This window comes from Penaeus vannamei, chromosome 27 (assembly GCF_042767895.1).
Source record: "Penaeus vannamei isolate JL-2024 chromosome 27, ASM4276789v1, whole genome shotgun sequence".
Lineage (NCBI taxonomy): Eukaryota > Metazoa > Arthropoda > Malacostraca > Decapoda > Penaeidae > Penaeus > Penaeus vannamei.
Window position 1 is genome coordinate 12,722,535 of NC_091575.1, and position 17,500 is coordinate 12,740,034.

A 17,500-nucleotide genomic window follows, 5' to 3' on the forward strand; every position below is an offset into this window, starting at 1 on the left:
TGAGTGACTGTGAGGACGACCTGAGTGACTGTGAGGACGACTTGAGTGACACTAAGGACGACTTGATGACTGTGAGGATAACTTGAGTGACTATGAGGATGACTTGAGTGACTGAGGGCGACTTGGGTGATTGTGAGGATGACTTGGGTGATTCTAAGGACGAGTTGTGATTCTATGGACGACCTGAGTGATACTAAGGACGACTTGTTGACTGTGAGGACGACTTGAGTGACTGTGAGGATGACTTGAGTGACTGTGAGGATGACTTGAGTGACTGTGAGGACGACTTGAGTGACTGAGGACGACCTGAGTGACTGTGAGGACGACTTGAGTGACTCTAAGGACGACTTGAGTGACTGTGAGGACGACTTGAGTGACTGTGAGGACGACTTGAGTGTGAGGATGACTTGGGTGACTGTGAGGACGACTTGAGTGACTAAGGACGACCTGAGTGACTGTGAGGACGACCTGAGTGACTAAGGACGACCTGAGTGACTGTGAGGACGACCTGAGTGACTAAGGACGACCTGAGTGACTGTGAGGACGACCTGAGTGACTAAGGACGACCTGAGTGACTGTGAGGACGACCTGAGTGACTAAGGACGACCTGAGTGACTGTGAGGACGACTTGGGTGAGTCTAAGGACGAGTTGTGATTCTATGGACGACTTGAGTGACACTAAGGACGACTTGAGTGACTGTGAGGATGACTTGAGTGACTGAGGACGACTGGGAAGACTCTAAGGACGACTTGATGACTGTGAAGACTATTTGAGTGGCTGTGAGGACGATTTGGGTGATTCTAAGGACGACTTGAGTGACTGAGGACGACTTGAGTGACTGTGAGGACGACTTGAGTGACTAAGGACGACCTGAGTGACTGTGAGGACGACTTGAGTGACTGTGAGGACGACTTGGATGACTCTAAGGACGACTTGATGACTGTGAGGACGACCTGAGTGACTGTGAGGACGACTTGGGTGATTCTAAGGACGAGTTGTGATTCTATGGACGACCTGAGTGACACTAAGGACGACTTGAGTGACTGTGAGGACGACTTGAGTGACTGTGAGGATAACTTGAGTGACTATGAGGATGACTGTAAGGACGACTTGAGTGACTTAGGACGACTTGGGTGACTGTGAGGATAACTTGAGTGACTGTGAAGACGACTTGAGTGACTGAGGACGACTTGGAAGACTCTAAGGACGACTTGATGACTGTGAGGATGACTTGAGTGACTAAGGACGACTTGAGTGACTGTGAAGACGACTTGAGTGAGTCTGATTATAGCTTGAGTGACTGTGAGGACGACTTGGGTGACTGTGAGGACGACTTGGGTGACTCTATGGATGACATGAGTGATTGTGAGGACGACCTGACTAATTTTTCTTCACGTGAATGATTTTAGTTGTGAGTAACTACGACTGTAACTATGATTATAGCTCTAGTTATAACAAAAAAAACTGTACATACAAATAAATAGGCCTACAATTACGATAATATCTACAACTATTACTACAACTATAACTATAACTATAATCCTAAATACAGTTATAATCATAACTACAACTGTTGCTATAAGGATTAATATATCGCGATGACTTTTCTTCTTATGAATTCTATGGTGATCTGAAAATCGACACAGACATCTTTCGGTGACAATGACAAAACGCATAACGTGTTTTTTTCTTTTTCTTTTTTCTTTTTTTTTTTTTTTTTTTTGAGGGGGCGGCAGCATTTGAATATAGCTGCAGAAATTACGATGATTTTCATAACGTTCCGAAGAGCCGTGAAAATTGCTATGATTTCGGTGATGATGGTGGTGATTTCGCTCAAGCTGTGTATGGCTGCGTACTTTATGGTGGTCTTGAAAGTGAGTTTTTGTATTTGTATGTATTTGCCTGTATGATATGATCTAAAATCGTGTCGTTGGTTGTCGTAGGTTTGTAGCGGGAGTGTACCTGTGTCCCACGGTCTGTGTGTTTTCTGGTCTCTAATATATCTTAACTTGGTTTACCTTGGCTTATAATAATCTAAAGCTGATTTGATATAGTATGAACTGGCCTAACTTAACCTAAATCTAATTATAACATAGCATGAATTAACGTAAATTAAGTCTGAAGAACATTGGCTGGACGTGCTATAGATTCCCCAGGCGACCACATCTAAAGAAGTTCGATACGTTACAGACGTTATAAAACTGTTTAAAATAGATAGTCATAGCGTTACTCGTCTCGGTCTTGCAGCATAGACCAGTGACTAACTTAACGCTGACGTAGGCTGTTCGCCTCCTCCAGACACGTCCGAAAGTAAGAGGTGTTATGCATGGAGACGGGAAGCGGCCATAAAACACTTGCGATGCAGGGAGCGGCGACGGCGAGAGATTCGGCAGACGAAGTGAGAGAGCGTCTGCGCGCGTGTGGCCGAGACACCGTTGGCCGGCGCGCCCACCGTCCACGTGCTGAGCCTGGTGATCGGCTTACACCAATGATCCCATATATGCGTGATTCACCCGCTAGGGCTGGCCGGACGACACAGCCGCGGCTTAATTGGGCGAATGCGTCCTGCTGCGGTGGAAAAGCAATCACTGATGGATTACCAAGGTTCCCACAAAAACTAGGCTCGACCATGTGACCCTCTGGAATCCAGCCCCCGAACGAGGAAGTCCCTCGCTGGACGCGCTCAGACACATTCAGGAATTCTGGACGAGAGGGAAGTAGGCGGGGCCGCCCATAGCAGCAGGCGGCGCCAAAATGTATGGAGGAGATGGGAATGTAGGTGACGGGGCGGGGCTCCTTCGGTGACGTAACCCGAGTGAGTGCCTCGCCGCGCGCGCCGACCACTCACGGCGCTGAAAGTCCATGACGTCACGCGTGATGTAGGCGGTGCCATCATACGTCACAGCTGAGGTTGGTTGCTTGCGGGCTTTGAATGTGGGGTAACGTGTAATGTAGGTCTCCTGGAGCCACTAGCAGCATTATTAAGTATTGAACAGCAGTGCCGTGTGGACGTACAGTGGCCCGACTCTGAAAAGCTTGGTAGGTATCGAGTGGCACCTGAGTTCCTCCGAGAAGACAGCCGAGTCCAGAGGTGTTCGCCTCCGCTGGCTAAGTCGATCTCCACTTTGATCAAATGAAGGATTCGTGACGGAAACTTCAAGAAACAAGTGTTCTGAAAAATACATATAAGAATATATACCACAGGAATTCCCTAGACGAAAACTTAGGAACGGGAAGTTATAAAGTGCTAGTGACTTCAACGCACGGTAAGAAGGAATCCAAGAAAATATTCTGGATCCCTGGCTGTGGATGGAATTAACTGCTGTCATTACTATCGTTACTTTTGATGTGTGATTTTCAATAGTGAATGTGCTGACAAGGTGTGCCGATACTGGGAATACATCTCTATAACCTCGTGTATTACGGAATCTTAACGTAATGTCATACTAGATTACGTAGAAGGGGTATAAATTAAATTCAGTTCGATTACAATAAATTTTACAAAATGATAGATACATGAAAAAAGTCTCAAGAATGTGGATGGGTTAATGATAAATTAGTTTTACAATAACAGATACAAACTCAATCTTTCAGGCCAAATCCACAAAAAAAATATATTGATGAGGAGATTAACCCAAAGGCAGAAAACGGGGTCGCTCAATCACCAAGAAAAAGACTAAAGGTTACTCCCTAATGAGAGAACAATTGTTTTGTGCGAGGGCCGAACGAGCCGCGACGCGTGAGGTTGAGGCGGTAAACAACCGTTATAAGCAAGAGCAATTTAGCATGGGACAGGAAAGGGCCATTAGCGAGTCCTGAACCACGTGGGCCTTCGCATCCATATCTGGGTCGTCTTGGGTCGGTTCTTCTCCGGAGGACAAGGTTAAGGACACGGGGATTAGCGGAGGCGAAGGGGGAAGGGCAGGGAGGAATGGGAGAGAGGAGGGGAGAGAGGGAGGTGGAGGGGGAAGGGCCCGGTCTCTTGTGGCTTCGCTGCCGGGTTAGCGAGTGCCATTAGCTCTTCTCTTTGCAAGACATGGAAGATCTGTTGGCTTGTGCTATCTAGCCTTTCTTTCTCTCTCTCTCGCTCTCGCTCTCTCGCTCTCTCTCTCTCTCTCTCTCTCTCTCTCTCTCTCTCTCTCTCTCTCTCTCTCTCTCTCTCTCTCTCTCTCTCTCTCTCTCTTTCTCTCTCTCTCTCTCCCTCTCTCTGTCTCTCTCTCTCTCCCTCTCCCTCTCTCTGTCTCTCTCTCTCTCTTCTCTTCCCTTCTCTCTTCTCTCCGCTTGCTTCTGGCTTTCTTCCTCGATGTCTCTTCGGCTCAACACGTATGACTCTCGGTGTCATCCAGAGAATATATTTCACCCATGGATGCGTGCACTTCCTCGTATCACTATTCGTTTTAGATTGTCGACCTTGTCCTCTATGCCAGTTGCACGACATCGTTACAGACCCATATGACAATCGCAGTAATTCAGACAAATGTCATAGATGATTTGAAAAGATGACACACACTCTTGTTTTGTGTAAAATGCACTTTATGTAGTTTCTGCTTCTCTCGCTTCCATAGAATTTATGACCGCCACTTCATGATCGATTTCCAACCTGTATGTTCTCCAGGCGCAACCACGCTCCACCCTGGAGTATAACCGATCTCTCTAGCTCTCTTTCTCACTGTATATTTGTGTCTGTGTGTGCATCTCCGTGTCTGTCTGTATGCTTGTCTATATTTTCTCTTTTCCACGCTCATTATTTTGCCTCATTCTCTCTCTTTCACTTCCCTGTCTTTCTTCCTCCTTCCTCCTTCCCTCTCACTACCTTTCCTTTCTCTCTCTCCCATTTCCCTTCTCTCCTTCTCATCCTTCCTCTAATTCCCTTTCTCCTTCCTTCCCTCCCTCCTCCCCTCCCATCTTCCCTCCCGTCTTCCTTCCTTCCCTCCCTCCTTCCCATTCGTTAAAGTTCAAGCTCCGAGACGAAAGCAAGGTGCCGCTTTAGCCAGTTTGTTTACATTATGACTCCTTGGTTCCTTGTGCGTGTATAGTGTGCGTGTCGCCGGCCTCATAACGTGTTTATTTGCATCCTAGAGTTCCTAGCTTTTCCCATGCCTTGAGGTAGGGCGAGCGGTACTGTGTGTGTGTGTGTGTGTGTGTGTGTGTGTGTGTGTGTGTGTGTGTGTGTGTGTGTGTGTGTGTGTGTGTGTGTGTGTGTGTGTGTGCTTGTTTGCAACTGCATAAGCACGCGACAATGAATGTGTTTTTTCTTCTCTATCTATGTCCGTCGATCAGTCTGTGTCTGTATTTGTCTATATATTCATCTGTCTACGTCTCTACCAATCTGTCAATCCATCAATCTATCTACCTATATCTATATATTTATCTGTTTATCTAATTATTTGCCTATCTATCAATCTGTTCATCTATTTATGAATCTATCTATTTATCTATCTACCTTTATACACACATACACATATATATACACACATACATAAATATGTATATGTACATATATATATACATATATATGCATATCCATGTGCATATACATGTATTCATTCATATATATATATATATATATATATATATATATATATATATATATATATATATATATATATACATATATATGTATGTATGTATAAATATACTCATATATATGCTGTGTGTGTCTATATATATATACATATATATATATATATATATATATATATATATATATGTATGTATATATATATAATATGTATGTATGCATATATATATATATATATATATATATATATATATATATATATATATATATATGTGTATGTGTGTGTGTGTATGTGTGTGTGTGTGTGTGTGTGTGTGTGTGTGTGTGTGTGTGTGTGTTTGTATGTCTGCATATATTAATATATATATATACATATATATATATATATATATATATATATATATATACACACACATACATATATGTATGTATATGTATGTATACATATATTTATATATATATGTATATATATATATATATATATATATATATATATATATATATATGAATGTACATATACATATATATATATATGTATATATATATATATATATATATATATATATATATATATATATATATATATATATAATAGACTGACAGAGAGAGAGAGATCCAGGGAAGGCTGAAGGAAGCGCGTAGCCTAAATCCGGCGCGGTCCCGTACAGGCCCCTCGTGACCCTGGCCCGACCTAGTGGTGAGCGTTCAAACCGCCGCCAGGAGACCCCTCCACCCCCTCCCTCCCTCCTTCCACCCCCTCCTTTCCCTCCCGCACTTCAGTGAGGTCTGGGGTCTCCCTCTTCAATGCGTGTTTCGTTTTGGTGTTATTTTTTTTCTCTGAATTTGTTATTTTGGGGGGGATGGTGGTGGTAGGGTAATCCGGATGATTTGTGAAAGAATTATATATACGTATTTTTCAACTTTTTTCAATCAAAGCGTGTTAAGATTATCGCAGATTCATCAATCGATTCAGTAATAACTTTCCAGCGATAAGTATATTATTCAAAAAATCAAAACAGATTCAATAGATACAAAACAAAACCCGAAAAGAAAAGCAAGGAGCGAGCGAGCGAGCGACGTGACCCGGGAATGGCGGCTTCAGCGGCGGTGGCGGCGGCGGCGGCGGCGGCGGAGGTAGCGGGCAAGACGTCGCAACTCCAGACCATTAAGTTCCGCTACTAAAATTACGGCGCCGATACTTTGATTTTCTTGCGATGAGAAGTCAGCAGTAGGTCAGTGGGTCTGCTGCGCTCCGGGATAAGGGTGGGGGGGGGGGGGATAGGGAGGGGCGTGGGGGAGGGAAGGAAGGGGGTGGGGGTGTTATGGTGGTTGATCTTTTAATGTTATTTTTACCTGTTTGATTATTTCGTTTTTTTTTTAGGCAAGGGGAGAGGGGGGGGGGGAGTGGAAGGTTAGGTGTGATTCTGTGTTGTGTGTGGAAGTGAGTGCGTATGTGTGTGCGTGTGTGTGAACGTTCGTCTGTATGTATATTCTCATGTATAAGGAAGTTATAAGCTATGTAAGGCAAGGTAAAATTATCCTTCAGTCTTTAAGAATATACAACCCACCAGTACCTCATCAAACACGATATTAATCTACATTAGATGCTAATTACACTCCTGATGATGAGATATATCAGCGTAACAATACAAAAAAACATAGGACGGAAAGACAAGTTCTCTTTGTGAAATTGTGACAGCTCATCCATAGGGGTTACACAGTGGGTTAGAACACGTGGTGGTAGCGTGACGATGCTAAATGGGACACGGGTTGAAGAAGAATGCGAAAAAGTGGAAATAGAGGCTGTCTTGTTATACTACGTGTCATCATTTTTTTTTTTAAGATAATGTCGTAATTTTGAAGATGGGGACATAGAGATATAGTTACGTATCTCGTATTGATGGATTTATACTTGCCATTTATATCTTTCTTTGCGGAGTAGGTGAAGTTCTTAGAATGTTATGAAAGAGGTGGATATTATTGGATAGATGGATTAATCCTTGTCATTTATCCCTTTGAAGTTCTTAGCACGTTGCAAAAGAGTGAGGTGGATATTAGGTTTTGAGGGAAAGTATCAAGTGACAGCAAACCGTGGGAATTTAAGGCAAGCAAATAGCATGACGCGAGAATTGCTTCATAACGTCATATGACAGTGCAGAAGAGGATAATATGATACCGCTTGAACAGGCTAGAGGAACCTGTCATGGCAGAACGCAACAAAGCATGACAGAAGTTTTACAGTCACGTGAAATGAAGCTGGAAATCGCGACATGATACAATGCACAACTTGAAACAACCTGACATGAAATGACATGTAACGTGAAATACTTTTGTTCATGTGTGTAGGGCAGTCACGTGATAATATAATCTTAGGCGTATCAGCAATGACCCACTAACTTGAAATGAATCACCGTAGTGACACACTTATGAGACTCATTGTATCAGGATAGTGACACACCCAAAATAAAACCTTATATTGCAATCATATAAACTTAGCGAGCATAGCATTAACAAGATCACAGTTGCTCGTGGATAGGACACTGGGACAGGAAGTGCCACAGCAGACTTGGCACCGGTAGGAGTCTAGGGCAGTATGGCAGAGGACCAGACATGCCACGAGACACTCCCTGTGTAGTCTGGTGTAGCTGGGGAAGCCGCAGTGCCCCACCTGTGTCCCGGGGGAAGAAAACCCGCGCCCAGGGATGCCATAGTGACACAAATACCTGTTACGCAAATTAGTGAAAGCATCATGTACAATTCTGGCCTCTGATTTGAAAGATTTTGAGAGAGAGAAAAAAAAAATTGTTGAAGATATTTCTAAACGTCACGTCAAGTTGACAAACAAAACCCACGTAAATATGCACACATGACGGGTTTCAGGCGATTATAAAAGAAAAGAGAAGTTAGACTTGAACACCTGGAGAAGGAGGCTCGACCGGCTCAGCGACTCCCTTCCCCCTCCCTTCCCCCCCCTCTACCTCCTCCTCTCCTCTTCCTTCTTTCCTCCTAGTCCTCTCCCTGCTTCCCTTTCTCAACTCCTTCTATCTCTCTCTTCTCTGTCCCCCGTCCTCACCCTCCTTTCCTTTTCCTCTCTCTTCCTCTCTCCTTGTTCTCGTCTCTCTTCCTCTTCCCCTCTCCCTTCGCTGCTCCTTGTCCTCTCCCTCCTCTCTCTCCTTCCCTTCCTCGCTCTTTGTATCTTTCCCCCTCCCCTTTTCTTCCACTCCTCGTCCTCTCACTTCTTTCCTTCTCGCTTCCCTTCTCCCCGTCTTCTCCCTCCTTCCGTCTCTACCTTTCCTCATCCCTTTCCCTTCCCCTTTCTTCCCTCTCCCTTTCCCTTCCCGATCCTCTCCCTCTTCCCTCTCTCCCTCCCTCCATTCTTCATCATTTTTTCTTCATCCCCCTCTCGTTCCTTCCTCCACATCCTTTTTTCTCCTTCTCCTTCCTCCCTTTCCCATCCCCTCTCTCCTCTCCCCCATCTCTCTTTCTCCCTTTCCCATCCACCCTCTCTTCTTCCCCCTTTCTCTTCGTCCTTCCCCATCACCCTTCTCCCTTCCTCCCTTCCCCATCCCCCTCTCTCTTCCTCTCTTTCCCATCCCCCCTTTCCCAGCACCTCTCTCTTCCCCTTCTCCATTCCTCCCTACCCCATCCCCCCTCTCTCTTCCTCCCTTCCCCATCCCCCCTCTCCTTTTCCCCCTCTCCCTTTCCCATCCCCCCTATCTCTTCCTCCCTTCCCCATCCCCTCTCCTCTTCTCCCCCTCTCCCTTCCTTCGCCATCCTTTTCTTCCCCCCTCCCTTCCTCCCTTCCCCATCCTTTTCTCTCACCCCTTCCCCCCTCTCCTCTCCTCCTCCCCCGCCCACCGCCCCTTTCACACACACACAGACCGGCCGTGGCATTGACCGAGGGGCGCGCGGCCTACCTGACGGGTCGCGAAGGAGGGGGGGAAGGGGGGAAGGGGGGCAGGGGCGCGGCTGAGGGAAGTGAGCCACGACGAGCAAGTTCAAGGACTAGCATGAGTGAGCGAAGTACCGCCGCCGACCAAGGAGGAAGGGCGGGGGGAATATGTGTGTGCGTGTGTGTGTGTGTGTGTGTGTGTGTGTGTGTAAGTGTGTGTGTGTGTGTGTGTGTTTTTGTGTGCTTGTCTGTTTCCGTATGTGTGTATCAAAGAGAGAGAGAGAAAGAGAAAAGAAAAAAAAAGGAAGAGACAGAGAGAAAGAGAAAAGAAGAAAAAAGAAAGAGACAGCGAGAGAGAGAGAGAGAGAAAGCGAAATAGACAAAGAAAGAAAGAAAGAGAGATACAACCAACAGGAAAAGACATATTAGTGTATCTATATATCAAAGTATTCTAAGACCACGTGTATGCACAATCTTAACAATCTATCTATACGCGGAATATAAAGCCGCTCTTTTCCATTCTATTCTCATTCTCTCTTTATTCTCTCTCTTTTTATTCTTTCTATCTATACGCGGAATATATAACCGCTCTTTCTCCATTCTATTCTTATTCTCTCTTTATTCTCTTTTCTTTTTATTCTCTCTATCTATACGCGGAATATAAAGCCGCCTTTTTTCATTCTATTCTTATTCTCTTTTTATTCTCTTTCTTTTTATTCTTTCTATCTATACGCGGAATATATAACCGCTCTTTCTCCATTCTATTCTTATTCTCTCTTTATTCTCTTTTCTTTTTATTCTTTCTATCTATACGCGGAATATATAACCGCTCTTTCTCCATTCTATTCTTATTCTCTCTTTATTCTCTTTCTTTTTATTCTCTCTATCTATACGCGGAATATATAACCGCTCTTTCTCCATTCTATTCTTATTCTCGTTTTATTCTCTTTCTTTTTATTCTCTCTATCTATACGCGGAATATATAACCGCTCTTTCTCCATTTTATTCTTATTCTCTCTTTATTCTCTTTCCTTCTGCGGTCGAGCTTTATTCCAACGGAAACTAAATCGTCTGCGGTGTCGGCGAACATGTCCCGCCATCACGTGCGCAAAGCGAGTCTCATTTGTTTCTCGAAGTCAGGATTTTGTTTTTCTAAAAATGCATATTTAGCCGCCGTTCCGTTGCTTCTTTAATGACGAATGTGTATTATTTTCTCTCTTTTTGAATAGCGAATGTTGTTGTTTTTCTCTCTCTCTCTCTCTTTCGTAACATTTTTTCTTTTCTTTTTTAATCTTTTGGATGATTTTTGTCTCTCTCTCTCTTTCTCTTTCATGATTATTTTTCTTTCATTTTTTTCTTCTATTTAATGATTTTTTTTCTCTCTCTTTTTTCAGACAAGAGGCCGGGAGTGACGCCCGAGGAACTATGTTATTACTAAGAGTGTGTTGGATGACCTTCCTGCTCGCCCTGGTAAGTAAAATTGTTCTGTTCCTTTGGACCTTAGATGGGGAGATAGATAGACCGATAGACAGATAGATAGATAGATGGGAAGATGGGAAGATAGATAGGTAGATAGACTGATAGATAGACCGGTAGATAGATAGATAGATAGATGGGAAGATAGATAGGTAGATAGATAGATAGATTGATGGACAAATAGATGGAAACATTCACTCGAATCACATACAAATAAATAAATGAAGGCGGATATAGAGACAGAAACACGTGCATATGGATAAATACTAAAGGTCTATAGCTAAGTCAGCAGGTCCAGCTATAATATAAAGGCAAATAGCGAAAAAATGCGAGACAGACAGACAGACAGAGAGAGAGAGACAAACAGACAGACAATCAGACACATAACACGCATGAACCTCCTCTGCCCCAACGAACAACCCAGAGCCGTCAGAGAGGAACCCCCATCGCTCCACATCCATCAGGGCGAGAAAGCATGGCATAAATACCGCAAGAACCCGGATTGCATTCAAGAAAACCCCTCCGCTCGCTTTCGGGGGAGCCATTAACATGCAAGCATCATGCGAAAAGAGCTTGTATTCTGCATTTTTACGCCGTCGTCAAAAGCGACCATTACGCCTTAAAAAGCGCTTCTGTCTAATTCTCTATTCTTTCCCAGCCTTTCTCTCGAATTACGCCCTCTTTTGCTCTCTCCTCCGTCTGTCTGTGCCTCGTCTTTCATTCCTCCGTCGACGTATCCTCATTTATCCGTTCTTCTGCGCTTCCCTTCGCTGCCATTTTGCGGTTAGGCCATATCCCCTTTCGCTTATGCACGACGGGGCATGCGGGTGTAATGCTATTTCATCTCCTTGCCCTTTACAATGCTTTTCTCATTATTAGACGATGCTTCTACTTGAGGTCATATGCATACGATAATTGAGGAGTTTAAGGCTTGCGCTAGGCGATGCTGTTTTTTTGTTTGTTTGTTTGTTTTGAGATTGTTCGAGATATGTGATTTGAAGCGAGAGAGAGAGACAGACAGGCAGACAGAGACAAAGACAGAGACCGACAGACAGACAGAAAGAAAGAAAAGGACAGACAGACAGGCAGATAGACAGATAAAAAGAAAAAAAGATACAGACAGACAGACAAAGAAAGTAAGAAAAACACAGACTCAGCGACAGACACAGCCAAACAAACAGACACAAACAAAGAGAAAAGAACCAACCAAGCAACCAAACAGAAAGACAAACAGAGATCCACGCTCTTTCATCCACCTGATTAAAAAGTCGAATCATCTATCTAAGCAAACTGCCCCCCCCCCTTCCCCCCCCCCGCTCGTTCACATCCCCGCCAGCCCCTAATTACCTTGTTCAGATACGCAGTCTTGTAATTAGCGACACCGACGTTGAGAGAGTTTTAATTATGACCTCAATCGTGTATGTTGATAAGGGAGATAAGGATGTTTGATATAACCAAATAAGGAAAGTAGGATAAAGAAGGGTAAAAATGAGAGAAATGGGGATGATGGATAATTGGATAAGAAGAAAGTAGAATTAGAGATAGACGTTTGATAAGCGATGAAGGAAAAGGAAGACGAGAAGAAAGAGGAAATGGTTGATCAGCTGATAAACTGGGGAATAATGCCTTGTTAAAATAGAGGAAGATACAGATAGAAAATAATAATCAGAAGGAATGGAAATTACTATCAATTTTAAATAAAAATTGCCTGGCCGTTAGATAAACCGAGAGATTGAAAGATACACGTGATAATGGTCGTAGAGATAGAGGGGGAAAATTAAATAAAGATTAAAGAAAACCAAGAAAAAGAAAAAAAAAGACAAATCACTAATCAGAGAGAGAAAGAGAGAGAGAGAGAGAGAGAGAGAGAGAGAGAGAGAGAGAGAGAGAGAGAGAGAGAGAGAGAAGGGTTAGAGAGAAAGAGAGAGAAGGAGAGACAGACAGACAGAGGAAAATCCCCAATTTCTTCAAGAGAGATCAAAAAGACGTATTGGTAATCGTCACATAGATGGAGAAGTTATGGAATGTGCTAAGGGGTTGAGGAAGGGGGAAGGGGGGGGGGTAGCGGCGGCAGAGCAGAGAACGCTAAGTGGGTTAGCGTGTTCCGGGGGCTGGGGGGGGGGTAGGGGAGTGGGGAGAGGCCTAGATTTTGCAAGTCACCTTACGCGCTAACAACAAGCCAGTGCGTCGAAATATTAAGTTTTTTTTCTTTCTTTTTCTTTTTTTTTCTCTCTTTTTCTTCTCTCTTCTTTCTCTCCATTTTCTCTCTCTTCTTTCAGCTTCTCTGTTTATACTCTGCGTATTTGTTTGATAAAAAGGAAAATTGTTTATCATGGAATCGATAGAGCTAGATTCGAATAGAATTAGGGAACGAAAATATTATAATATCAACGATACATAAAATCGCATAGAATAGGCCTTACTTTAGAAAAAAAAAAAACATCAACTCATTTTATCCTATTTATCTTGCGCCTATGTCCATCACAGCTCAATGAGACAAGGCAAACACCCACTGAAAGGCGGTATTGTCATCATACAATTGCATATCAGTCAGGCCATCACATTAAACCTTGTCTGATTATCATCGGTCTTTCTTGAGCGACTAACAGGTCACGGTTCATATATATATTTTTTTTTTATCAATGTCGTGTATCTTACTCTCTATGTGTATGCTTTTGTAGGTTCTCCGTGTAAATGTAAATGAATTATCGTGTTTTATATGTGTATGCTTTTGTAAAGTCTCCATGTAAATGTAAATGAATTATCGTGTTTTATATGCTTTTGTAAATTCTCCATGTAAATGTAAATGTATTAGCGTGTTATATTTGTTTGTTTGTTTTTATTTTATCATACGGTTCGTGATATTTTGCTCATCCACCGTACGGGAAAGTATGTAGGTCAGTTATTAGCTACTTTCTGATAGATAACAATGCGATCCCGAGCAGCCATGCAGCTCCGTGATAAAAGAAACCCTTTCGATGTCAAGTCCCTCTCAAGATGGACTTTGTTTACCGCTCATTATACATGCATCTAGGCCGTGTTTGGTCGTCCCACTTACTCCGGCCTATCGTGCCCGGGCTTTTAGGCCTATGTGGACGCGCCCCTCCTCAGCCTCTTTCGGGGCGACGGCAGATCTTATCATAATCAGAGTGTTTTGTCGATCTGTTTCTCCGCCCGAGTGGCTGTGTCTGCCGCCTCGGACATGCGTTCATTCCCCTTCCCTCCGCCTGCCTCTTCCCCCTTCAGCGCCCCCTTCAGCATTCCTGTCTTAATCATGTGGATTAAAGCACCCACATCCGCCCTCCAGCCCGACGGATCCTGCCGTAGGATGATGGAGAGTCCTTCTCTTCGCGCAGCCTCTGGGCCCTGTCATAAGAGGCCTCTTAGCGGGTCCTCCATCCTTCACTCCGGGCCCATTCAGCCAGGCCATCCGGTCGCCCTTACGCTCCCATTCATGCTCTTTGCCGCCTCGCTCGCTCCGCCTCGGCTCTCGCGCTCCTTCGCTCTCCCTCTCTCTCTTCTCTTCTCTTCTCTTCTTTTCTCATCTCTTTTCTTCTCTCTCTCCCTCTATCTTCTCTTCTCTTCTCTTCTTTTCTCTTCTCTTCTCTTTTCTTCTCTCTCTCCCTCTCTCTTCTCTTCTCTTTTCTTCTTTTCTCTTCTCTTCTCTTCGCTTCTATTCTCTTCTCTTCTCTTTTCTTCTCTTCTCTTCTCTTCTCTTCTCTTCTCTTCTCTTCTCTTCTCTTCTCTTCTCTCTCTCTCTCTCTCATTCACTTACTCAATCACTCACTCACACTCTCTCGCTCTCATTTTTTTCTTTTCTTCTCTTCTCTCTCTCTTTCTCTCTCTCTCTCTCTCTCTCTCTCTCTCTCTCTCTCTCTCTCTCTCTCTCTCTCTCTCTCTCTCTCTCTCTCTCTCTCTCTCTCTCTCTCTCTCTCTGGGTCACACGACGTATACATTTCCCTCGCCCTAGACCACCCATAAACCCTCGGTCAGACCACCCATCCCTGCTCGTTAGCTACCTAGGCCTATATAAGCGTATGCCGCCATGCCTTAACTATCATAATTGCTTGTTCGTCATAATTATCAAGGTTACTTTGCTCTCGCTCGACCGTACTTTCCCAGGATCCCGATCGGCAATGGGTCAAGCCGCATGGAACAAATATTTCTTTTTATTTTCTTTTTATAAGAATTGTATAAGAAGAGCTTTTAAAATAGAATAATCCATTTAAAAAAATAATAATAATAAAATGAAATATCCACATCATCTTAATCTTTTTTTCGGTATCTTAGAATAGATTTAAGAAAGGAAAAATTAAAAAAAAAACAATACGCCCGTGGTCGCTTGAGGAGGCGAAACGAGAGGGCGCACCGACGTCGCATAATCGTGACATATGACAAATGATAACAACGTTGCTTCTCCAGCTGTTTGATACATTGTGCAATTAATTGTTGAGGTCGAAGCGTGAAATCCTCCATTTTGACGCGTCGGAAAGAAGGCACTGCTGTTCTGGTCGAAAATGTTTAGGTTAGAGCATTTTGTAACGGTTAGGACGAGAAGCCGGTCGGAAAATGTTTTTTTTTTTTTTTTTTTTTTTTTTGTTTCTTTTGTGAAATATGAATAACGATGCTGTTGAAAAGAAATGCGTATGTTGTTTTTATTCGTTCGTCAGCTATTTTATTATTATTATTCGCATGTGTCGCGAAAGGAATGCTATCTCTTATTCACTTTTTTGTCAGTATATGCATCCTTACTTCTTCCTATATACTTTCTTTTCCTTTTTTTCATACATCTTCCGCCTCCCGGTTCTCTCTTCTCATCTCCGTCTTTACTTCCTTCTTTTTTTTTACGGAAGTTAATTCAAAAGAATTCAAAAAAAGGAAAAAGAGTCAGTTACTCGTATCTAAACCAAAATAATTCCTTTTTTTTAGTTTATTTCATTGTTAAGGGAAAAAGTCAGCTCATATTCAGATCAAAATAACTCTATTTAGTTTATTACATTGTTAATTCCGATTCCAAGCCGCTTGCGAACAAATGAAGATCGTGATCCATTCACACACTGCCGAGATAATGGCGGAAAATAACCCGGATGTAGTTAAATGATGATTGTCTCGCTCGTATTTCCGGGTCAAGCACTGTCGCTTGCCGCCGGGAACTCCTCTTTCCGCTGTCGTCTCCTTCTCTTTTCCTACTTATTTTTTCTCATTTTCTCTCTTCCTCCCTTTCTCTCTCTCTCTTCCTTCCTTTGGAAAATGTTTAATGTGCTATTTACGCTCTCTCGTATTTTTATCTCGCTTTTTTCCATCTCCTTCTACTTCGCGGATGCGTTTTCTCCGTAACCTCTTCCTGACACGGATATAGAGATGGGTTCCAGTGGCTGCTTTAGAAAACAAAAGTCTCGCAAACACAGTCATTGTGAAAGACATTTTGTTCCTCGGTGCTCCTGACACCCGGCGCTACCCAGGTACACACCCTTTGAAAATCAGCGGGGAAGCTCTTGTCAGTAAGCCGTCAGCACCTCGCCGTCGGGAGTTATTTTCACCGTAACAAATCGTCTTCTTCATAATACAGATTTTAAGAATACGGAAAGAAGGATGGGTCTTTTTCTTTTTTTTTATTCTTCCGTATTTCTTTCTTTTCTTTTTTCTTAATTTCATTCCTTTTCTTTGATTCAGTGCCGTGTTTTTTTCTTTCTTTCTTTTTTCTCTCTCTCTTTTCTTTAATTCGTCGTATTATCACACTGAACTAATCTAATTCTCACCGGTAATTTTATCGTGTGATTAAAAAAACGAAGAAGAAAAAACAGAACAATAAACAAACAGGAAGAAAGGATAATTGAAACAAAAATGTTAATTAACCTTGAAGAATATCACAGGTACTCGGCCGGAAACTGTGACGTCATGCTACCAATGAAACAATTGACTGTAATCGTGCTTTATTTGGGTCACCTAAACCGCAAGTGTATATATATTTTTTTTATCTTTTTCTTCAGTCATCTTGGAAGAAACCTTATACGCGATAAAACATGTCGTATTGTTCTCATATTAATACACATCTTTTCTTTATTTTTTTAAATTTTATATATATATATATATATATTTTTTTTTTTTTTTTTTGTCTCAGATTTTTTTCTCGATATTCCACGCCATCTAATTGGTTTCCTATTAAGATTTAGAGATATTTAAATTTCGCGTTACTTATTTACCATTTCATTAACTTCCATATTGTTGATGTCACATATAGACGCAGGATCCTTCTTTTCGTATACATTAAAAAAGACACAAAAAGTAAAATACAATAACAAATAAACAAAATACAATTGCCAAAGATCCCGACTTAAATTGAACGGAAAAGATGATTGACAGGGAACGCATGTAATACAGGCCTATTGAAAAAAAAAATTTACGACAAGTTAACGGCTTGGGTTGAGATTTAACCTAGATCCAGTGCGGTTGCGTCTGTTAAACGGCGTCTGTGATTTATTGAGGTTATATGACAGCCGGGCGTAAACAGCGCCATCTTTGGGGGTTGTTGTCACCTCTCTGTTAAACGTATTTTCTCCCCTTCTTTCTTTCTTTTTCTCTTTTGGCTATTCAAAAGTTGGTATTTATT

General features: G+C 42.7%; 2 protein-coding genes across 2 annotated transcripts in view; one reads left to right on the top strand and one right to left on the bottom strand.

Moving 5' to 3' along the window:
* Nucleotides 1-4,439, bottom strand: part of LOC138866830 (uncharacterized) — a 4,533-nt gene extending 94 nt beyond the window's left edge. The window contains exons 1-9 of the mRNA XM_070140628.1: nucleotides 4,287-4,439; nucleotides 3,343-3,447; nucleotides 3,017-3,173; nucleotides 2,850-2,927; nucleotides 2,486-2,703; nucleotides 1,152-1,259; nucleotides 832-1,065; nucleotides 608-739; nucleotides 1-455 (exon numbers count right to left, since the gene is read on the bottom strand). The exon at nucleotides 1-455 is cut by the window's left edge and continues 94 nt beyond it. Of these exons, the coding sequence (XP_069996729.1) occupies nucleotides 1-455; nucleotides 608-739; nucleotides 832-1,065; nucleotides 1,152-1,259; nucleotides 2,486-2,703; nucleotides 2,850-2,927; nucleotides 3,017-3,173; nucleotides 3,343-3,447; nucleotides 4,287-4,439 (1,640 nt within the window). The remainder of the gene's footprint in view (nucleotides 456-607; nucleotides 740-831; nucleotides 1,066-1,151; nucleotides 1,260-2,485; nucleotides 2,704-2,849; nucleotides 2,928-3,016; nucleotides 3,174-3,342; nucleotides 3,448-4,286) is intronic.
* Nucleotides 2,961-17,500, top strand: part of LOC113818617 (uncharacterized) — a 54,096-nt gene continuing 39,556 nt past the window's right edge. The window contains 2 exon segments of the mRNA XM_070140835.1: nucleotides 2,961-3,040; nucleotides 10,809-10,884. Of these exon segments, the coding sequence (XP_069996936.1) occupies nucleotides 10,840-10,884 (45 nt within the window). The 5' untranslated portion in view covers nucleotides 2,961-3,040; nucleotides 10,809-10,839.